The 24,334-nt window shown below is 40.9% G+C and overlaps 1 protein-coding gene across 1 annotated transcript in view; it reads left to right on the plus strand.

The window, feature by feature from the left end:
• LOC113009375 (calcium-activated potassium channel subunit beta-4) overlaps positions 1-24,334 on the plus strand; it is a 41,334-nt gene that overhangs the window by 8,671 nt on the left and 8,329 nt on the right. Inside the window, exon 3 of the mRNA XM_026147639.2 lies at positions 21,853-21,980. Within this exon, the coding sequence (XP_026003424.1) occupies positions 21,853-21,980 (128 nt within the window). The remainder of the gene's footprint in view (positions 1-21,852; positions 21,981-24,334) is intronic.

Consider the following 24,334-nt stretch of genomic DNA (forward strand, 5'->3'; position numbering starts at 1 on the left):
AACAACATATCAGGCAATCACCATATTAGGGATATCTGCTCTTGGTGACATCATACAGACCCAAGACTGGAAATTTGATGTGAAACTTAACATTTAGCTAATGGGTATAACTGTAGCCACATTATTTAAATCTTTGGCCATGTTTCATATGAACGTCACCACTGAAACAGCAGATTTAGGGCAGATTTAAAGTAAGTAGTTTGAGTACCCTGATAAAAGGTGGTCTATGCCTCAGTGGGTCAGAGGTTAAATGGCTGAAATGAGGAAAAAATGGAAGTGTTGCAGTGATCTTGCCATATTTTGCTGTTTTAGTTCCATCTGAGTGTCAGGAGATTTTCAGTCTGATTGTTTTTGTATCGCAGCATCTAAAGTCAGAGGTGAACCTAAACAGATCCGCTCACTGTGTGAATGAAGGACTCAGAGCGCCATTAACAACCAGCTGATGGTAAACACTGCACAGCTGCGTGACTCCGGGTCTGAGGGCTGGCTGTTTACAGTTTGAACCCCTCCGGGTTTCCACTTTAGCTGTGTGGGTCATGAAAGAAAGCACATCCATGTAGTCAGGTTCAATATCTGGTGAAACCAAAACAGCTGAATCTTTCATAGCAATGACACGCTTGCATAATCTGGATGGGTCCACATAAATTTGGATAAATAGTGCAGAAAACCCCCCACGAGGGGCCAAAAGGACAATATGCAACAAAATAATCAAACAGTAACAGAGATAAACACAGAAGTCTGTGCTGCTGCTGCTTCTTCTTCTTTGGTGCATGCCTGGGTCGTCGCTACAGCAACAGAGTAAATATAGAGGGGAGAGACGGGGCGTCATCGATGCTGCTCAGTCGCCATGGCAACCCATGATGTGGAGATGGAGAAACGGAGAGAGTGCGAGAGAGAGAAGTCACGCTTCATTCAGAAATCCTTTAATGTCGAGAGAGAGAGGCTGAAAATTGGAAAAGGACGGATGTCGCACCGCTCGTCGGCTGGGTGACCTTTACATGTAACTGAAAAAAGGGTGGGCGAGGGTTGGAGGGGAGGGTTCCTCGCTTCAAATATAAAACCTTTATTGCTCCGTCTCCTTCAAGACCAAAACATCGTTAACATGTTGGCAAAAAGACAAAAATGAGCTTGTTGGCGGGTCCTCAGCCTGCCTCACAGCGTCATCAGCTCCTCACAGATTCCTCAATGTAAACATCCAGATTCATAACGGGAATAATAAGCGCGTGTGCATCACACACACACAGGTATACAGCGATCATAAACAGACAGGTGCACCGAATGAAATATGATTTCATTTGGTGCTCACGTCCTCCTCCACGGGTTTGTTTTCAGACTCTCTTACAGCAGCTTTGTATGATTCATAGTTAAAAATAAGCCATATCTTATCCTGGGCCTCAAGCAGCTCCTTCGTCTCAAATAAGCTATAAGACAGCACAGAAGGTGGGCAGGGCTTCTGTGCCCAAGATGACCATCTTAGGGTTATATCTTTGTGTGACATCAGAAAGATCCAAGAGGAAAAAAAAAACATGAAACTGAGTGTTCAGAGACGTGCTACACAGAGTGCTGTTTGAATATAATACCAGTGCTGGGTTCTGGTTGTACGGTCGCCATGTTTCACATGGCTTAACATGGGGCCGGTGATTGGAACAGTGGGGTGGTGGTTTGATCCCGGGCTCCTCCAGTGAACAAGTTTAAGTGTGTGAGTCTGAGTGCAGTAGTTAGAAAGCACTTAAAGAATACAGTGTTTTGTGATTAAAAACCTCTTTGAGTGCTGAGTTTGTGTGGAAAATTTGCAGTTAGACGGTTATGGTTGAAATTTGAATTTTACTCTATGTTCAGCAACAAGGAGAAACCAACAACAGCTCCGTATTTCTGTTCTTGGACTTTAAAACAGCAGCTTTGCTTGATCCACAGTTCAAAATAACCGTTCTTTATCATACACTGGTGCAGGCCCTCAGTCTGAAGTGAGCTGTAAATTTCCTCAGACTGGCTGTCCCTCATAAACAGGAGGCGTATGGAACTCCCATGACTAGATTATTAGAACTTCAAGGAGGTGTTATCAAGCTGTCTTTATGAACATTTTAACATGGTTAAAACCCTGAATGGAAGTTTGATAACATTTGAAGGATTTTTTTTAAGAACTGTAAAAATGTATAAAACGTAGAAATTACAAAATTACAAACATTCAAAAAATTGGAATTTTCACATTTCTAATTTTGTAAAAACACAAGAAAAACAAAAAAACAATCAACCAACACAAAAACACGTATTTAGTTTTTCAGTTCTGTGTCTGTAATTCATGCAGTCGATGGATAGATCCAGCTGACATCAGCTGATAACTTAGCACTCCAGCTTCTTGTTCAAATACGGTCACTTCTGGCTCTTTCTGGTGCTCAAAATGCTAAAGTTTAGGCTTCAAATGGCCAAATGTCCACAGCAGATGGGTGATCAGGGTGCTGGTGTGTCTTTTATATAGAGCATATGGTTTGGGGCAGTGCAGTAATAGATGGTTTGAACCACAGCTGTCTTAAGCAGCTTTCATGTGGTCTCAGACGACAAAGATTGTGAAACTTTGTCGTGATATTTTTCCTCTCTGAAGCTGTTTGGACTTCAGCTCATTGTAAAGGCAGATGAAACGATAAAAGGCTGTGTGCTGCTAGCTCTGCAGGGGTATAAAAAAAGACAGCGCTGGGATTTTAGCCAATCATGATTTTAATAAATGACATATCGGCAGAATGTGTCTTCAGGGCCACAGCAGATCTCAGACGAGCAGGCGAGACGCATCGATATGTCTGTTTGGTAACCTCTCAGAAGGTTATTGTAGACGACACGCACACACCGGCTGCAGATACACAAAGTGATGCACACCTGCTGAACCACTTCATGTTTATTGGGGTCAGGAGTTCATTTCATTTTTGTTGGAGGAGAAATGAACTGTGATGACACGAGCAGAGAAATGAGCTGCAAGAGATTTTATACTCAGTGTGTGTATTTAAGTGTACTCGCCCAGCTATTCTCATGAGGACTCGTGTCATTTTCAGACCTCGTAAGGACCGTGGGGTAAAAGAAAGGTCATTTTGGCCATTTGTGATTTTGGGTTGCTTCTGGTTATGACGTGGTTTGAGAATTGTCACAAAAGCAGAAGTGAAATATGTGTGTTGGGCATGTCTAGCTCTCAGCTTGTGTTTAACCATGAACTGATAAGCTGGTGTTTCTGATCAGATAACGACTCAGACCTGCAGCTTTAATTAAAACCTGACAATCTCTTACGTGTGTGCCTACATTACTGTGTGTGTGTTCGTGCATCACTGCGTAAATCCAAGCGCCGTGTTCACTTGATTCAGCAGGTGTGAAAACAAATATGTGGCTGGATATGCTCTCCGTTTCCTAATTTAAATCTCTGAAGGTGACATGAAAAGTGCAGCAGGAAGGTTGTTGGAGAGCTTGGAGAAGACTGTTGCATTTTAGTCCCATTACATTAAGAATACTGATAAGTACTGATACAGATCAATGGAGCCAGTATTGATAAAATCCTGATGATAGCTATCTGTAATCCTCAGATGTGCAGATATTGATTTGACTTCTGTTTACTGCATTATTCTTAAAGCACCTCAGTTTTCCTGCCTTTGCTTTACATGAACAAATTCAGTTGGCCTGTGCTGCTGTTGATCTTAATGTCATGTCAGTCATTTGGTCCACAGGTGGCTCCATTAAGTAATCCCCCCCCATAGACACAACACCAATTAACTCAGAGTGTCTGTCTTCTTCTTTTTCTTCTTCTATCTCTCTTCAGCTGTTTTACAGCCACAACATCCATTTTAGACACAACTGCAATTAAGGTTCCCAGTCTGTCATTGAAAGGTCATGAAGAAAATGAGCTGAACCAGAGGTGCTTTTAAAGATGGAATTTGTTTAGATGGGTTCCCTGTTGGTTCTGTCTGGATTATATCCAATGCCATGTCAAGTTTTTCGCCTAACTTTCTTTAATTTCTTACAGAAATTTGTGCTGCCAGTCAGATCTATAGCACAATAACATGAAAACCATCCAACGACCAATCAGCTTTCTGCAATCTAACTCTATATAATGTCATCTGCAGGGCAGAGTGTGTGGATATTGACTCTTCCTGTTTTTTCTGGTGATGGTGATACACTTTGGGGTCCACAAGTACTCAGTGGGTTAGCAGAATGTAAAGGTTTCCAATGTTCTACTGACTCAGTAACTGCAGATCTCCAAACCTCTTCTGTCATTATCATCATTACAGAAACTGTGCACTAGGAGCTTCATGGCGTGGGTTTCCATGGTTGAGCAGCTCCTGTGGGTGTAATGTGGGAGTAGCCCAGTACTTCTCTTCATGTAGCTTATGTCAAAGTCTTTCCAGAACAAGATGTCATAAATAGGCAGCCATCTTGAAATTCCTCCCAGTGCTAATTTTTATTTGAGTAGTCACCAGGAAATAAAACTAAATCTATAGAACCACCAGGGAAGTCTCATCTTAAAATACAAACACTTAAAAGGTTTGATCCAAATTAAATGTTTGAAAAACATTTTTCCCCTGGGAGTTTTACTTCGACCTGCATTTCCTAAATTTTTATTTCAGGAGTGCTATGTCTGTCTCTTATAACATCTCTGCTTATGTCCCATTTTCACTTCTTGGGCTTGCTGTAAGTTGTGAACACCAGTGGGATACCATACAAACAGGACAGAAATAACAAGAGGCTAAACAGAATGAACTCAAAGCAGGACATGAGGATGAGTATAAATAAACTCAAAAGCAAAAAGAACATTAGAATGAAAATTCAACAAAAGTCAACAAAGCAAAATCTCTGGGTCCAAAAATCCAGGACCAGGAGAACATTAACAAGCATATAAAGAAAAGTTGAAGGTGGGGAAGAAATGAGAAACCTCCAAACCTCAAACTGCTGACGCTTTGCTATTACATGCTGATATAAACACAGTTATGGGAGGAGCTACTGAAAGAAATCAAGCAATTATTAGCAGATTCTCACAGAAATGACCCCAGACGTCTGCCTGTAATGTTCAGACCTGTTTAAATGTGAGACGGATCTGGATTAAAGCCGCAGCAGGGACAAAGAGACATTCTTCAAGGTTGTTCAGTTACAGAGCCACTCCTGAATTTAGGGGAGTGTTTAATGCATAACATAAAAAAATGTTTCTGCCTGGTCTTTGTAAGTTTATCCAGCTGAAAGTTATGAAGTCATAATGGTGATGGATTGATGTGTTTGATTAATTTCTCTGTCCTGCTCTGTTTTATTCTTTGTGTGCACTTCATCAGTCCAAACTCACAGTGTCCCTCTGGCTTTCTGTCAAACACACACACTGTTCAGTTCAAATTTAATGGAGTTTGCCAATCCAAGCTAGGCTGGTTACATTAGTGAGTGTGTGTGTGTGTGTCCAGCCCATAAAGTATTTCATGAGTGCAGAAATCCGACTCTAAAGTCTTAGCAACAAACTAAAGCAGCTTTGGCTTCGCTGCAGCTCGGTAATATCTCAGCACAGCGCTCTGCAGATGTTGGTGTTATGGCAGGATTACTTCTCGGCACTGACTGGTCCTGCTGCAAATGTTTCCACTGATGTCCACATCTGTAACCAAACGTGTCGGGTCAGTTAGATGTTGCATCGTATGACGTATGATTTAGTGAAGAACGATCATAAATGTTTCAAAGATTTTTTTTTTGGGGGGGGGGGGAATAAATCAAATATATGCACAGAGTCAGTGTTTACAGCAATGGCACTTCTTCGTGACTTCTTCGTCACTGTGACTCTCTGTGGTGTGCTGGATACTGATTGATGGACATGTCTTCCTGTCTCATCAAGTGATTGGTTTGTGGGCTTTTTAAATAGATTCTGGATCAGACTGTGATCTGGGGAGTTTCATAGCCATGAATTTAAAGTGTAGTTTGATGATCTCCAAGGTTCTTGATAATCACTTGTGCCAAAGGTCACTCCATCGTGGTTGAAAAGACACAGATTGAGGACATTTTTCCATATAGTCAAGAATCAAGAAAACTTTAGTCAGCCCTTAAAAAGAGATTGTGTTGTCAATTTGTAGGCTGAAATCTCTCCGCTGCTTCACTGGACACTAAAAATACCAGAATCATTTCATCCTGAGTTCATTATCCAGGAAAGCCATCAGAAGTCTCTAAATACTCTGCCTTCTGTCCTAAAATTTATCACTAAAAGGCCTCACAACCTGCAGAGGCCTGACACGCTCCAAGAAATTGATGGTGGTTTCTCTAAAGTGTGCCTATCGAGTGTGCCTATTTTACAGTTGTCTCAGTTTTTTGGGGGCCCACAGTTAGGAGTCAACTTAATTAGCATTACTGTAAGAAACAGATGAGATAACGCACAGCCCTGAATCACATGTTACACGGGACACGTGAGGTAAAGTTAGTTGCTCAGCGGAGAGAAAGGAAAGGCATGACTGATGAACCAGGTCAGTGTAAACTGAGTTTCAGTCAATACGTGTATGAAAGGTTTTTCTTTTTGGGATTAACATTTTATTGAATTTTCCAGAACACTACAGTCCACTTTAAATACAGATCACAACATGTAAAAATTGCCTCAGCATAACAGCAGAACAGTATTCTGTGATCTCTGACAGCGCTTGTCAGGACCCCAATGTCTGTCCCACTCTAAGTTTTAACCTAATCCTTTTATTCTGAACAGATACAGATCCCGCTTCAGGTGGAAGCTCTCCATTCTTCACTCCTTTAGTGGAGAATTGAAGAAAGTTAGAATCATGCAAAAGGCTTGAGTTTAGCCTCCATCTGGGAGACTTGAAGCGGCTACCAAATGAGGTCAGATGCTGGAGCACCGAGGCATGGTCAAATAAGTGTATACCTCCAATAGAACAAGACATTGCTCAGGGCATAATAAAATTTGACATAAGAAAATAATCAATCCTCGACGGAGCATTGTGGGGGGCAGAATAAAAGGTGTAATCTCTTGTGGATAGGTTGAATACTCTCCATGCATCTACTAAACCCAAGTTCCTACACATTTTAAGAGCAACTGAAGCTGATCTAGAGTGTCGCTGTGAGGGAGTGCTATGATCTAGTTATCATCCACTACCAAATTGAAGTCCCCTGCTATCAGGATTGGGTAATCACCCATATAGCTAATTATACATTCCAAATTACCAAAAAGGTAGGGTTGTCAACATTTGGTGCACAGATATTGATTAAAATCTTGAAATCTTGAATCTCAGCCAAGAGTAGCAATGTCCACCCATCTGCATCCTTAACCATCCGGGTGCATTTAAACTGTAGCTGCTTATGAATCAAAATTGCTACACCCCTACTCTGACTCTGACATGAAAAAAATACCTGACCCACCTAATCACGGCAAAGTTTATCCAACTCCTGGGGGGACAAGTGAGTCTCTTGGAGAAAGGCAATGTGAGCTTTTTTTGATTTGATAAATGTAATGATTTTCTTTTTTTTAATTGGATGGTTAAGGCCCTTTACATTCCAGGTCAATAAGGTAAAGGGCCTTTGGTGCTTATTCGCCATCATGCATTTTGTATTGGACATATAACAGTGGGGTAACATATTATTAAAACCAGGAGTTCAACACCGAGTGGACAATATATGGATGGCTGGCTATAAATAAAATAGGCTATAAATAAAATATGGAAGTAAATAAAAATAACAACTGATAAACATTTAAGCAAATACGTCTGGGGTGACAGAGAACACTAGCTACCCTCAGGTGGGCCAGGAGCCCCCAAAAGCAAAACATAAACTTTATGGTCCGTGACTCTAACCAGTCAAACAGTAATAAACAGGACCCGTTGCCTGCAGCAGCAGCATACCAAGTCAATGCATTGTGAGCAGAGCAGTCATTTCAGGACTTAGCTCCCAGAACACACCTCTGTGCAGGTTGGTTAGAACTGTCCCTTGAAAGACAGTCTTTAATAGTCTTAGTGAGATTCTCTACCAAGCAGATTGCGTCGTATTCTCAAAACTAAAGTAAGTGAATAAATCAAATCAAAGCGTGAGACCCTATAATATTGAAACTTAAACAGTTAGGAGGTGCAAAATATATCAATAATTTTAAATACTATAACTGAGCACCAGCCAAGGCCTGTTATTCAATGGCATGTTAATTACGCTATGGCAAAAAAGGGCAGTTTTTAAATCCAAGCCCTTGACTGTAAATAATTCCCTTAAGGTAAAGACAGAATGTAGTCCTGGACTTTTTTTGGGTAGATAAACTCACGTCTGCCCTCCGTCATTTTCAGCACAAGCAACGCTGGGAACAGTAGGGAGAACTTGATCTTCCTTTCGTGTAACAGCCTTTTACAGGGATTAAATGCCGCTCTTTTGTGCGTCCATACCCTTGCAGCCCTCTGGAAAGCAATCAAAGCGCAGGTGGTTTCTCCGTCCTCTGTTTTCGAGGTGGTGTAATTCCTGTCGTAGAGCGTTCACTTCGTCACTAGTTGCAGGAGAATTTTCCTTTAGTGCTCTGCTGGCATCCTCAAGGAAATCCAGGCAAGACTCGGCATTGCTTAAGCGAGTAGCCAATATCCCCTAACTTAGCCTCCACTGCCCTCGTAGCAGTTTGAATTGCATTGGGTTTGCTCTCTTGTGTCTCGGAGGTTTCCTTAAGTGTGCGTAAATACTTGCAATGTCCTTGGCTATTTGTTCAGTTGTAGCAATTTGAGTAGTATTTGACTTTGAAGGTGAGGGTGGCTGCACATCATTAGCTTTCGCCGAGGCTTCCTTGCCAACACCTTCTTGGCGTTGAAGTGTACGCTTTTGTTGGTGACTTGGCATTATGAGCTTTCACAAAGAGTCTTAAAGGCTCCCGCTGTCCTGAGGCGATATTTTGTAAATGTTGTGTAGCGTAATGTTCTAATAATAAAAATACATTTTATTTGAGGCGCCTTTCTAAAACCAAAGGTCACCTTACAAAGAGAAAAAGACATAAATAAAATAGAATCTAATACATTAAAATACAGAAAACAACAAATAAAAACAAAAAACACAAATAAACAAGATGACAGCAAGTAAAATCTGTATTAAAATCCACAAGCAGTAAAGTCAGAGATAGAAACGACAAGGAGCAGGTGCATCTAGTACAGGTAGAGCTGCTGCAAAAACCCACAGAGCCCAACAGCCAGCGCAACAAATTCTGGATCCTTGGCTTTTAGTTAGCATTAGCAGCACATCCTGTGTCCGATGTGAAAGGACTTTTATGCTGCACACTGTGACTCACAGCAATGGTCCCGGGTCAGCCCTGACTTTGTGTTAAACTAATCCTAAAGTAATAATGGTATTTCTAACCACTGATATACCACAACTTTATCCTTTCAACAGCTGCTGAAAGTTAGGGGACCTAGCTGCTATCGGATATTTATATAGAGATCCTCCAGCTTCAAACTGTATTACCCTTCAAGGACCTGCAGTTCAAAAAAGCGCCCCTCCGACAGCCAAACCCATCTGCTCTCTGATTGGATTGTTACATTTGTGATTGACATGACATTCCAATCAGATGAAAGGAAGAAAAATAGGGTCAAAATTCGTACTTGTAACTTGCAGGGTTTTTTTTGGCTAAGTCCACACCCAAATCTTTTTTTACCATCCATCCATCCATCCATCCATCCATTCGCTTCTGCTTATGCTTTTCAGGGTCGCGGGGGGCGCTGGAGCCTATCCCAGCGCCCTGTCATAGGGCGAGAGGCGGGGTACACCCTGGACAGGTCGCCAGTCTGTCACAAGGCTAACACACAGGGACAGACAACCATTCGCACTCACATTCATTCACACATTCACACCAGGTGACAATTTGGATTATCCAATTAACATATCCCCACAAGCTGCATGTCTTTTTTACGCACACACAAATTCTTTTTACACATACAAATCCCGATTTACAAGTACAAAACTGATTTACAAGTATCTTATGTACCTATCTTAAGTATGGGCCTCACAGCCCATTGTTCCTTCAGTGGGCTGGTTTCAGTCATTATGCAAATGTACTGTTTATAAGATTGGGGAAACCTGCAGTCAGCTGAGACTGAAGAAGTCACTTGGATGAGTGACGAAACGTTTCTCCCAGAAAACGCTACGTCCAGATGGACAGAATCAACTTTGGTGATTTACAAGTACAAAATATTTATGACCACATTTTGAGCCCATATCGAGCCTCTAGTGGACGTTAGAGGAACAGCAGCTCTTGGCTGTTGTCTTTATTTTTCACCCACAGAAGTTGAAGTTTCCATTTCAAATCAAGATGCCACTAAATTCACCCCGTTCTCCTTTAATACAAATGTTAATCCTGATGTAAATAGCTAACGCTCCATTTTTTGTATTGTTGGATTAAACTGTTAATCAGACTGAATTAAGGTGAGCTGCAGCTCTGGTCACATATGTTTACGCAGAAGGCTGCTGCACGCACCCACTGGAAACTGCGGGTTTTATTTAGCAGAATAAGTGTGTGCTGTGTTGGTGATTAAGGAGTCATTGAGCTGTTTACTGCACATCTACTCTGATTTTTCTCTGTGACAAGCAGCAGAAGAAACGTCTCACTCTCCCCTCCTGTTAGGCAGATTGATTTAACACTCCCTCTCTGCTCCGGTTTCTGTCATGTAGCGAACAAATCGGCTCTAAATCGTGTGTTTTGAGCAGTAAAATGAGGATTTGGCAGCTGAATAAAGCGATGACATGAACACAGTGTGACAGCAAAGAGAGGAAGGAAGCAAGGAGATGAAGGCAGGTGGGCGGTTTCACTCAGCTAATTACTCGCCGAGTAATTTCCTCGTCTGTGACTTAATTATGTCATAAATGTAAATGACAAGAGCTGCAGGTAACCAGAGGGCAGCTGCACACACATACATGCATGTTTTGTAATAATCTCCCCACCCAAAGTCCTACCTTTTGCATTATTTTAATATCAATAATGAACTTTGACCCCAAACTAATAATTTCTAAAGATAACCAGCAAAAAGGTTGCTCTGTAGACTTTGTGTTTTCTCATTTTTCTATCAGTATGAGGACATTTAACACAACGCCAAAGGAAACAGATTTTACTGGAATCTTTTAAAAGGTGTCTAAAACTTTTATTTTTTCTAATTATTTAATGTCAAAAATTTCTTTAAAATTATTTTTAATTATTGATGGTTGCCAGGGGTTCACCAACTGGTCTCTAGGCCTGTGTGAAGTCTAATGATTTGAACTAGACTCTACTTAAATATGGCAGATCAAATATGTCAAAATAATATAATTTAAAAACTCAAATATAAATAAATACAATAAGAAATAAATGACCCAGTTATAAAATGAATGCAATTAAATACTCAAAATATTACATTTCTTTTATCATGTTTCATTTAGTTTGGCATTGATTTACCTTTTTATGATATAATTTTTTTGTTTTTATCATTTATTTTGTATTAATTTATTCTTTTAAAATTTGGTGGTTCATCTTCTGTATATAAAAATTTATTTATTATTTGGCCAGTTTTGGTCCTCCCTACATAAATGTACTGCGGTTACTCATAAACTTATAACACTGAAACACATATGATTCTTTTCTTTTTTTTTACCTTGTGCTTTTTGATCAGTCATGAGATGTACAGATATAACTCAGCAGTCTGCTCTGTTTCATGGAAGGCATTACATCTATGCTGCTCAGGGCTTTAAAAGAGTGCAGGTGTTGTGTTTTAATACTGACCTTTTTATGCTTTAATCCCAAAGAAGTAGGCAGCAAACATTTTTCATTTTTCTGTTCATATGAGGACATTTGGAGCTTACAAATACAGCAAATCTCAGAGCAGCTGGAGAGGTCAACAGAAATAAGCCGAACTATTAATTTATGAAAGTATATTTGGTTCATGGAGACAGAAAAAAAACATTTAATATAATCACTGAAGAATGACGACAGCAATAATGACTTGTGTGTGTGTGTGTGTGTGTGTGTGTGTGTGTGTGTGTGTGTGTGTGTGTGTGTGTGTGTCATGCTAAGTTAAACTAATTAACTGTGATGAGGCAGCTTCTGGAGCTCCTGGACGCAGTGGAGGTGGGAGGCAGTTGTCAGTATCTTCCTGCCCAGCCAGGAGGCACTGTCCCTGCGGACAAACGCTACCTCTCTCCACCTCTCCTCTGCCTCAGAGGAAATGTTCAGCTGAGGCCGTTCAGACATTTGTGTGCTAACAAGTGTGTTCGACCTCTACCTAAACTGTACTAGTTTATACTTTACTCAATTCCTGGACCTTAACTGATCTTTGACAAGTGGTAAATGGTCAGTTTTGTCTCTGGGTGCTTTAGAGAAATCTTAAGCGTGTCTCAAGTAATTTAATTTGAAGTTCTTGTGCAGGTGTCGAAGTTTCCAAAGAACCTGAATCAGGTTGAATGTTGATGATCAGTCAACATTAAAAAAAAAATGAGGTGCTTATTTTTATTTAATAGTGTTTTCATTAATTATTGAATCTGGATCCAGCGCAGAATTTAGTGCAAACTTTAACCGAACATTGTGATATTCTTTAAAATCACACATGAAGTGATTTTCAGAAATAATGCGCTCTCTAAATGTACTCGATGAATATTTAAAAGTGAGACGTCAACAAGACACTAATAAAAATTCAGCTGGATTTACGGCTGTCGTTGTATCAGCTGGCCGTCAGAGAGGCTGACCACCTTTCAAGTGAAGGATCTCCACATGTTCGTCTCCTCACTGAAAGCTTGAGTGGATGCTGCAGTGTTTGATCCAAGCATCTCTTCATCATTTACACACTGCCTGAGACTTGGCATAGAAAGTCAAATATATAAATTATTAAAGGCTCCATAGCGCTCCCTAAAGGTGTGTTTGTATTCCCATCAGTATAGATTTTAATAAAAACTGTGACTATGAGGAGCAGAACTGAAGGGGTTAAAGAGACTGCTGAGCCACTCATTCATCACCATACTGTTCATCCACATAGAGGCACACAGGTGGACAGACAGGTCGTCATGACCTCATGTTAATCTGTTTAGCCGAGTCAGACTGAGAGGCGACAGCAGGTCACAGAAGACCAAAAACCTCAGAGCTTCCGATTATCTGCTCCAATTCAGGACAGAAACGCCGCTGTGCTACCGCCCTGTCTGTTAATCCAACCGCTGCAGTTCCTCTAACGTCCAGCAGGGGCTCCGGCAGTGGCTTAGTCCCCACAGACTCCCATGTTAAAATGTTACATCAGAAACAAACATGTTTCCAGCCTTATACCAACACTGGTTTATCTCTATAGATAATTCCCCACTCCATGTTTTTAACTGTTTGCATCATTGGAGGCGTGGCCTCCCTGACAGGGAGCTGTCTACTAGCTGCCTAGTGGTTTTGCAGCTATTGTGATCACATGCTGGTGATCACATGTTGTTGTAGTCTCAAGGCTTTTGTGGTTGTTGGATTGATTTAAATTTCCTTGCAGTTCTTTGATTTTTTTCCCTCTCCAACAACAAATAATGACAGCCGCTCAGCAGTGAACAGAAAGCTCTGAACATGTGACCTCCTGAGAGCCCCCACGCGGCTGATCAATAAGAAATATAAAAATCAGTGAAGAGATCGATAACTCCCCGCAGCGTCAGCTAGAGCTGAGAATCCTGCTGAGAACCTTTGTCTTACAAGACACAACAACAAACACCTGAAAAAAAACCACCTGAGAGTAAAACATGAACCAGGCTTCCTAAAGTGAGAGCAAATTTACAGAAAAACCAAAGAGCAGTAATTCCACAGGTACAGCAGGTGACACTGTTGGTAAAGTTGGTGCTGTTAATCCATTACAGAAAAAAACTGAGCTTGTTTCATGTCTTAGTCATAGACTGAGATGGACATAGCAACTATGATATCATCCACTGGCCTCTTGGTGCTTTAGCATTTGCCATGAATGCGTGTCAAAGGCTAAGCTAGCCTGTATCACACGGACACAGATACCTGCTAATAGCTAACTGGAGCCTCCGGTGGACGCTGGAGGAACTGCGGGTCTTTGTGTTTCTTTAAATTTCTAGCAAGTTTCCAGGTTGATGTCCTATGTCAACATGAGGAAAATGACAGTTCCCTCATTCCCTCCTGGAAGCTTCAGTGCAGTTAGCTGATCTTTGCAGGACAAAGGTCACATGTTCATTACCATCCAATCAAAAAACATTTCTCCTTGTCTGATCTAATCAAGACAGACGGTGTTTGTGCTGTCAGCCTGTCAGAACATGATTGATGTTCTTCAACTCACAGCTAATTGTGTGTTGTCATGTCCCAGTCGTTTCCTGGTTATTTGGGTCAAGTGTTTGTTCAAGCTGAGTTTGTACTGAAATTTAGACTGAATGAAAAAAAAACAACACATTTTGTACAAAACTGCGTCAAACTAGCTTTTTACCTGAGTATCTTTGTGACAGATCATTCACCGTCTCACTCTTTTAATGCTCCTAATGCAGCAGGACCTCTCAAGTTCTTCTAACATGTGGTTGAAGCTGTGGAAAAAGTATCGCTTAAAACCGCATTTTCACCGCTTTTTCAGTGTTCATAGGTTGATGGCTCCGTGTCAGAGCACTGGCTACGAATCTCAGACAGATCAGGCCTTAACTTAACGAAAAAGTTATCAATCGTTCTTTTCATCTTTTCTTATTACCCACAGCTACATCCACTTCTGTTGGGCCTAGGCTACTCACTAGGGCTGGGTATCATCACTGATTTCTATAATCCATTAGATTCCGATTCACAAGGTCCCAATTCGATTCGATTCAATTTTGACTCAGACATTCAGAAAAATTATAATTCTGATCATTTATCAGTACTGACACTTGTGAGACTTCATCTGAGGTGTGAGCATCACAGCAGATGCCTTTGTGTCAAAGTAAATGAAGATAAAACACAGAAAAACATGTAGCAGATTTTCCTGGCCTGGCTTTTTATAGCAGATCAAAAACTGAAGAAAACCATGAATCAACATTTTAACATTACCTGATGCTGTTGAAGTGAAGGAGAGCAAAGTTACAGAGGGTTTTATTAGAAACACAGCTAACTCTTTTGCAATTTGCCATCATTTTAAAAAGTTTAAATTTCTTCACTATTAAACAGTAGAAATTAGGCTTTCTTGTCGGAGGTAATATTTGGGAGAACGAAAAAGAAAAACAGCGACCAACTGTGCAGTACATGACTTGTGCGTAATAAGCAAACAAATAATGCAGAAAACAGAGATTTGAGATGGGAAACTGTTCTAGAATTACACTGATAGAAAGAAAGAGCTGTGCAGGAAGTGGGAATTTAATTGTGGTGGAAGCAAAACAGCAAAAGAGGGAATTTATGACGATGTTTATCAAATGTGAAGTGTAGTTTGGTTGCTTTTGTTGCTGCTGGTTCAGTCAATTTTGGTTGGAGAGAGAAAAAGCCTGCAGCTTCAGAATCTGTGCAAAAAAGACGTAAACACAAAGTGCGGACCCGACGCATCAGAATCAGTGAGCTGTCGGCTTTAAGCCCTGACAGCTAACCAAGTATGTGCTGTCGGTTGAGAAAGCCGACATCTCGCTTATTCTGATGCGTCGTGCTCTGTGTTTACGTCTTTGTGCAGAATCTGTTTACCTGCTCTCATTTACTGTTTGGTTGTTGTTAAAATAGTTTTATGAGCTTTAACCTGAGATTCTGGCGTTTCTGGCAAAATATATTTATATTTAAAAGTCAATTCAGGATTTAATGAATCGATATCGCTACTCACCTCCCTCTATCCACCTGCGCTTTCAAACTTATATACACGTAGGCTGACAGGAATATCTGGACCAGGCCAATCAGAGAGGCCCCGCCCCTGACTATCTCTGATTGGTTTAGACCATGATATGGGCATAATGTGTGTCTGTTGTTGATCACACAGAGACTTTCAGAGTTGCAGAGATTTTTTTTTGTACTCGAACGGCTGGTCGAACCAGTGCGACCTAGGATTTTTTTTAGTCACACCACTGAGAAATTAAGTTGCATATGTGACCAATTTGGTCGCACTCTAGAGCCTTGCATAAGTTAGGCAAAGACCTGAAAAAGGTCATGCTAATGCCTGCAAGTCCACTAGAGGCTCCAGCAGTGAGTCAGTCCCCATAGACGCCCATGTTAAAATGTTTAAAGTGTTTACACAATGTCACATTCCTATTTATCAGGATGAACATGCATATTTCTCTTAGTGTTGTTAGCTTTAACAAGCTTGTTAGCTCTAACAACACTATTCCATATTCCAAGCCCTAGATTTTGTACATTTTTATTGATTTTAGTTTTTGATTTTAAAACTGTTTCACTGTTTCCAATGTCAGTGTGAATAATTAAGATGAATTTTGCTGTATATCGTCAAATAAATTAGATTTTTCCTGATTTAAAAGGAAACAAACACAGACTGATGTTTGATTCTAAAGAAGTGCCGTTAAATGCCTGAACGAGTCCACGCTTGGACTGTGAGGAAGGGGAGATAACAGCAATCAGAGGCTGGAGTGAAGCGAGCTTGTGCGTGGAGCAAACCTGCTGCGTGTTCAGAGCGCTGCTGCTCGCTGATCGCCGCGTGATGGTTCATCCTGTCAGCAGCAGGCCGCTGCTGCTTCAAACCCAAACTCCTCTCATTCAGGGCGCTTATCACACACTACAACACACACACACACACGTAATTATAACCTCAGCCTGTTGGCATGGCAACCGCAATCATCTGGCAGGGAGCCTCACTTATGATGTCATCAGGCGAGCCGAGTGTGATTGGACGGGTGATGAATGGCTGCTGAGCTGAGAGGGCTGATGAGCGGGCGTTTACCTGAAACACAGAGACAGAGCGATGGTCTCACTGACTGCACGACAGGCAGAAACTAACCCCCGACGGTCTGACGTCTCTGCACTCTCAGTAACTGTCCAACATATCACAGGCAGACCACTTCACACCCAAGCAAATGAGAGCTGAGGAGCTCAGATTTTAAGTGTAAGTTTTTAGATAAAAGACAAAGGTCTCCAAAAAATACCACCTGTGGTTAGAAAGTGAGCAGTGGGCACTTTCAGACACGAAGTCCACTCATTCAGATAATCCAAGATCAAATCTAGTTAACTATTTCTCCTGTATTTGGACTGGATATCCATAATAGCCTTCTGCAGCAGCCCATTCATTTTGCAGCAGTTGATGTGGGTCCAGGCTGTCAGGGCAGCAGTGATGTTCAGGTCTCACTCTCCTCAGACGTCACCTGCAGCTCTTCTCTGGGGACATAAAAGCATTTCCAGGCCAGGATTAAAGTGTAATTCAGGTTAAGCAAAGGGTCCCAAGGTCCCTCAAATGTGTCCATCTGCGTAAAAGTTAGCATTTGCTAGATGTGGATTGGTTGACAAGTGAGGAAAAAATAGGGAACGAGGGAACCACAAAAAACTTAGAACATCTGTCTTTTCCTTCTGGCGGACCAACAGCAGCACAAGCAGGAGTAGCCCCCAGACCGCTCACTCCACCTCCAACTCTGCAGGCAGACAGTGAATGCACCACCCAGGAGTCCAGGAGCCATCATAATCACATGCTGAACCACCTCAGCTGCTTCTTTGCCAAGTGGAGGAATGGTGGCTCAGCTCTGAGTGCCTAAGGCCGAGCCATCCTCCAGAGGAAGCTCATCTCTGCCACTTAAATCCACAGTCTCATTCTTTCAGTTACCCAGAGCCCATGGTTGTAGCTGAATGTTTAAACACCAACTACCTGGTTTCATGCTCACTCGTTTGAGACAAGCTTTCTGTTCATCCCACTGTGAGCAGCACCTCGTCCCTGTCCTGGAGTGGGTGTGTTCAGTTATCATCTTACAACCACGGCCTCAGACTTGGAGGTGCTAATTCCCAGCCACTCTGCTGTAAACCACCCAGTATGAGCTAACGGTCATCATAAAACAAAGCCAGCAGAGCCACATCAGCTGCGAAAAGCAGAGAGGTGATCCTGACACCACCTGAACCATCTCCCTTCTCCTCTTACCTGCACTTACAATTCTGTCTATGAAAATTATGCACAGTGAAAAACCGCAGCTCTCATCATCATCCTAACAACATATCGAGGCTTGTAGATCAATAAAATCATTGCTCGCATTCAGCAGAGAGAAAGTTGCTCCTGACATCAAACATGAGAAACTTTATATCTAAAAGAACTCTACTGCCATCAGGGCTTTTGCAGGAATGATGACATAATTTTCCAGGGAGCTGATTGGTTAGTAGGTGTTGGTTATGTACATGTTGAGTTGTTATGTCACATAAGTGAAACACCTGCTTCATAACACACGAGGTTACCTCACTAAGCCAGTAATCTTGCAAGACTCTCAAAGCAACTCAGAGAAATTAGAAAATAATCCTCCCCATCACTCCTAAAACTGATGCCATATCAAACTGTTTTGATTTGAAAGGTGTGAAAACAACCATAAAAATATTTCTGAATGAAAGTGGTTCGATGAGGGAAGACCCACATTCAGAGGCCAGCCTGAAAAAGCCTGAATAAGAGCAGTTCAGTGAGTCACACAAGCTCAGCGCTCACAGAAGAATAAACCTTAAAAGAAAACAACAGCATCCCTGCTGAGAAACATGGACGAGGCTCAGGTGTGTTATTGGGCTGCTTGGCTGTGTTGAACCTGCGCTGGACTCATAATCAGAAGATTATCAGTAAAACCTGGAGGGAAACAAACCACCTGGTGTCAGAGAGAGTCTGACTTGGTCGCAGCTCAGCAATCCTGCTACAGGATAATATGCATGTAAAAAGCATGGAGTGTGCTGAGAAGGGCCTTACTTCCTGATCTTAATTAAAGTGAACAGCTGTGGAAAAGTCTGAAAGTCCTCAGAACACTGGCAGGATTTCTCAGTGGGAGGCCCACGGGAAATCAGAAAACTGCCCCAGAAATTAATTAATACCAAACGAGATGAAAATTCATCAAGTTCTCAGGATTTTAACTGTAGACAGACCTACCCCACTAAACATGCACTTGGAGTCATGGCCACAGTGAAGCGATGACCCCAGGGTCTGAAAAATAAATCCATTGTAGTGAAATCAAAACCTGCAGTTCCTCTAAAATCCAGCAGAGGCTCCCTCAGTAAGTCAGTCCCCACAGACTCCCACATTAAAAAAACTCTCGATAGATAATAAGGGACACCCCCATTAGCCCCTCCGGTGAATCAAAGCTGCAAAAAAAGAGCTTAATTTCTAGCACCGTTCAAAGGTCTACTGTATTTCTCGCACCATAAGGCACACCGGATTATAAGGCACGTTAAGCGAAACAAAACAGTCAGATAAGTCAAACTTTACTCAAGCCACTCTTCTTGCTTCCTCCACTTCTGTACCATTGATTCATTCTCTTGCAGCTGCTTTATTCCCATGTTTCAGTATATTAATGACTAACCTCCTATTGTGGATGGATTATCTCAGTTGTTCTCCTGACTGAAGTTTGGTCCGTTTACAGCATCCTGCTATGTGATTGCATTTGTCTCTAACCATCTGGAATGCTCCCATTAAATTTTATGGAGTGGAAAAAAGTTAGCATTCATCCTCCAGCTTCCCTGTGTTTGTTATGCTTACATAGCTGTGTAGCTAGCAATCACGTAGCACATCATTATATACCAGCTAGCCCAACTTCAGTAACCCTACAAAAATCACTGCTGTTTAGTTTTCTGTCCTCATTTATGTTGGAAGTGATAGCAGAGCTGTATGTTTTAATTTTTTCAGACTATTTTTTCTATGACATTTGTACGGAAGAAGATTAGGGTCACTGGAAGAAAAAAAAGTGTGAACGTCTTCTTCTTTTTTCTTCTTTTCCAGAATTCTGAGAAAAAAGTCAGAATTCTGACTTTAATTTCAGAATTCTGGAAAAGAAGAAAAAAAAAGACGTGCCCACTTTTTTTTTTCTTCCAGTGACCCTAATCCTCGTTCGTAGATTTGCATTAGTTTTGGTTTTTAGGTGATTTTTTTGCTCTACTAAAGAATAAATGTAACGTATTTCGGCAGTAACACATCTGGGGCCACAGCTGTGCACACTGGTACCTCATCTGGAGAAGAGTGGTTGATTATTCTTGAGCTTTGTTGGGAATAAATGTGCATTAATTAGCTCAAAGAGATTTTTTTCTGCTTTCATACGGTGACTACACATACTCAGGGAGGGACTGAAGCCAATCCAAGCAGCTGCTGTTGCCCCTCCAGAGGAATCATTTAGCTGGCTGTCATCTTTAATTTAGTTCCACCTACTGTCCACAAACTCAGGTGTGGCTCCATGCTGGCGAGAGATGCTCCGTTCTGCTTTTGACCTTTGAGCTTCTGATTCGGTTAAAAACATCCACCACAGTTCCACAGAGTCCACAGCTTCCATGACTGATGGAGACGACCCCCTGCCCCTTCTCTGCACCAATCAAGTCATCATCATGGCAACCAGTCGATTCACAGGAACCAGCCAGACACCAATCAACCTCCTGCTACATGAATCTGAGTGTGTGTGTGTGTGTGTGTCACAGAGGTTATTTTTGTTCGCTGAAAATAAAACTGAAGAAAAACAACGCGATGCTGACCCCCCTTTAAACTTTTCAGATTATTGTGACCTCATTAGAGCACCTCCTGCCGAGTAATCACTGTCATTTATTTATTCATTTAAGAGCTGCCACAAAATCAATGTGATGAAACACTGAAACACTCTGTCAAACCCTTTAAGTTTTGTCTGCACAGTTTATATGTTGTATATTTTGAATCTTGTTTTCACCTGTTTGCATCACAAACTGTATATTCAATTTAATTCAATTCAGTTTTTTTTTTTTATATATAGAGCACCAAATCACAACAACAGTCACCTCAAGTCACTTTATACTGTAAGGTAGAGACCCTACAATAATACAGAGAAACCCAACAATCAGAAGCCCCACCATGAGCAAGCTCCATGATAGTAAGAAGGAAAAACTCCCTTTTAAGAGGAAGAAACCTCCAGCAGAACCAGGCTCAGCTTTTTGAACCCCATTGTGGTTTTCACCATCTTTTTTCTAAAACCAGAAGTGTTATATTTGGATACGTTATTAGCCAGTCCTAGCTAGCAGTGTTGGCAAACTACAGGAAGTAGTTTGTTTAGATGCTGTTAGTACAGTTACCTCACAGCAGCCATAATATTGGTCACATCATGTCATTAAAATGCTCCAAAAGGCTTCAGCAGCACAAACATGGTCCAGAGATCCACTTCAGTTAGTTGAGGTGTAACCTAGCAGGCAGCTATCAGCTACAGCTGGCTGTGTCGTGTTGTGGAAATTTTAATTACCAAATCCTGCAGACACGATGAGTTGTAACAACACCTTTATTTCAGCTATCTTATGCATAAGGAGGGACGTCAGTCAGGGGGCACTGAAAGTCGTCTCTCACAATGAACAGTTCAGGTTCCTTTTATACACAGTCGCAGAACAAAAGGCTTTTACAGTTGCAGTTCACACCTTGGCTCTAAACAGAAAGACTCTCTATCACCTGTGTGAATCTCCCCCCCTCTGGGGTCAAGTCTTCCTGTGTGAGGTTCCGTCTCCTGGTTTTCGTCTCCTGGAAGACATTCACCAGTTTCTCACCGTCTGTTTTCCGGCATGAATGAGGTGTGAACCAGATGTACTAAACTAAGTAACATGAAAGCATTTCATCAAGACAATACATTAAAGGACAATACATTAAAGATAAATCCCACAACAGTCGCCATTCACCTGTCAGTCAAAGAAGCCACGCCCCTAATAATGCAAACTTTAAACAGGTGTGTTATTAAATACAGGCGTTAGGAAAAGAGAACAGTTTCTGTATCCGGCTGTAAACATGTCTAAGTGTGCTGATGATGTTTATATGATGTAAAACTTCATGTAAATTAAATTGAATATTTGTGCTGAATTTTTTGTCGCAGTGTTCGTTTGTGCCTCCGTGTGAGAGGGACAACCAGAAGAACAGAGACAGCGTTCTGTGGTGGGAGGATTACTTCACCAAAGAGGTCAACAGCCAGTCGTTCATCTGCTTCTTCAACCAGCAGCGGCGGTGAGGCTCACGCACACGTTTACAGCTCAGTCTATTTGGAGGTGCGATTCAGATAAATTGGAAATCAAAGAAAGTGTGATCCTGTCACATCATTGTTACCACAGAAGACGAATGACCGGACTTTCTGACAGACACACTTTCCACTTTCAAATTTGCTGTTCCTGACCTTTGACCCTCAAGAAGTGACCTCTGACTTCACTTTAATAGTCTTTCCACTTCAACTTATAATTAAAGTCATTTTTTTGTCAGTGCCCTAGAAGGATTCAAACTTCATGCTTATACTTAAAATTTTAATATAAATTCAAATTTTTATTTCTTTTATGCCATGTTTTACCTACTGTCTAATAATACCATCATATTATTCATTTAAAGGTTTATCTTACTATAGTTTTATTGTAATATTCATCTTTTCTTCTGGTTTCATTAGTGCTCTGTGTGCATTATACATGATTTCTATTTACATTTTGCTTTCAGGGTGAATTTATGTTGCAGGTTCAGATGAGAAGTGGTATCTTAGCTCTTTAACTTTGATGCATTTTTAAGAAATGTTCATTCATGCTTATTTGAATATTTAAATACATAAAAAATATACATATAAAACATGATGAAAAACAAAGTGATTATACTGCATTTTCAAACAAAATCCTGTCAAATGCCAAAAATCCTCAAACCGTTGGTCTTTCAATCGTTGGACCAAAAATTGTTTAAATGAATAAAAAATAACCTTTAATTAAAATCCCAGAGCCACTTCATTCATTCAGATTTTAAATGCCTTATACATTATTGTTATTTTAATTAAAAAATGTGAAACATCAATTCAGGCTCCAGCCTGAATTCTCAAAATATATCTTGTAACCAGTGAATAATTTCAGTCTATAGAACATGGAACAAGTACAAAATTAAACCTAAAAAAATCAGTCGTGTACCGTCAGCAGTGACGTTGTCAGGAATTCGAGTAGATGATGCTTCAAACTAGATTATCACACTAATCAGAATGATTTTTTCTTCCAGAGTGAAAATAAGACTGCAGAGTCAAATAGAGACCAGCAGAAAAAAATGACTTTGCTGTTCATCTAAAATAAGATATTTTGACTTTCTGAATTTCCTTTATCACACTACCGATGACATAAAGGTGAAAATGTAGGTCAACAGTATGATGAAGGTGGATTATCAGAGGTGAGCAGGAGATACTGAGCAGAACAGCAGAAGGATGCTGAGGTTACAACCTGAAAATAAATACTGCAGTGAAACATAATAAGAGCAGGAGGAGAGATGTTTGAAGAAGCTCTTCTTTCCTCTCTTTTTATTCAGGCTCTGTCCAAAAAACTGATGAGACAAAGAAAAGCCAGAGATCTGCTTTAGCGTGTCAGCTTAATCCTCCGATAATTCACCGTCAGTGCTTACCTGTGACCTTGGTTAGTTTTATTTTTATCTCTGCACCAGAAAGATCCGAATGAGGAAATGCTGGTTCATAAATGAGGCCCCAGTGGGAGCTCATTGATGCTACACATCAGCTCTTCTTTGGTGTTTTAGAGAACAAACTGGAACACGCAAAGTTTCTTTTTTCATTAAGTTTAGAAAAGCATGTAGTCTCTAGATGTCTGGCTTATTTCAGAGGTGGCATGAAGGTTATATCCCAAAACTTTTTGGTGGTGTCAGTCAGAGTATGAGAGCTTAAATTAGACTGTGCACAGCTGGAGGAGATCTTTCTTCTGGTCACTTCCAACTCCCTAATTTTTATTTTGGGATTCCACTAGAGCATCGGCATGATTCACAGTTCACAAAATCCTTACTGATCTCATAATGGCCCAGAATTTAGATGCTCACTTCAGCATGAACTTTACTGAACACTTTTTAACCCTCATCCTCCATTTTCCCTCCGCTAATGTGTTTGTATTAGCCTAACCACAGCTCTATAGCTAGCCACCAGTTATCACACCACTATCTGTCAACTAGTAAGACTTCACCAGCCGCCCAAACATTGCTGATATTTAATTTTCTGTCTTCATTTACAAGTAACAGCAGTGCTGTACATTTTAACTTTTTTGGACCCTGAAATGATTAAAGATGCTCCACAGCTAACTGTGGAGATGAATGTGTGCTCAGTTAGACTGCAGATAGCTTAACTCTATTTTTGGGAAATTTGCTGTTAGTTTTTGTTGTTACATAGAAGCAGCTTTGCCTTTCTTTGTTAAATTGTTAGGTGTACAATTCATTTTAATCATGTGAAGATTGAGATTCAGAAATGAGACAATGCCACTTTTCAAAAGGAGAGATAGATTTTGTTTATCTTTAGTAAGATGTCTATTTGAGTATGCCGATGTTGGATTGCAGTTAACGATATCCAGCTAATG

This window comes from Astatotilapia calliptera, chromosome 17 (assembly GCF_964374335.1).
Source record: "Astatotilapia calliptera chromosome 17, fAstCal68.1, whole genome shotgun sequence".
Lineage (NCBI taxonomy): Eukaryota > Metazoa > Chordata > Actinopteri > Cichliformes > Cichlidae > Astatotilapia > Astatotilapia calliptera.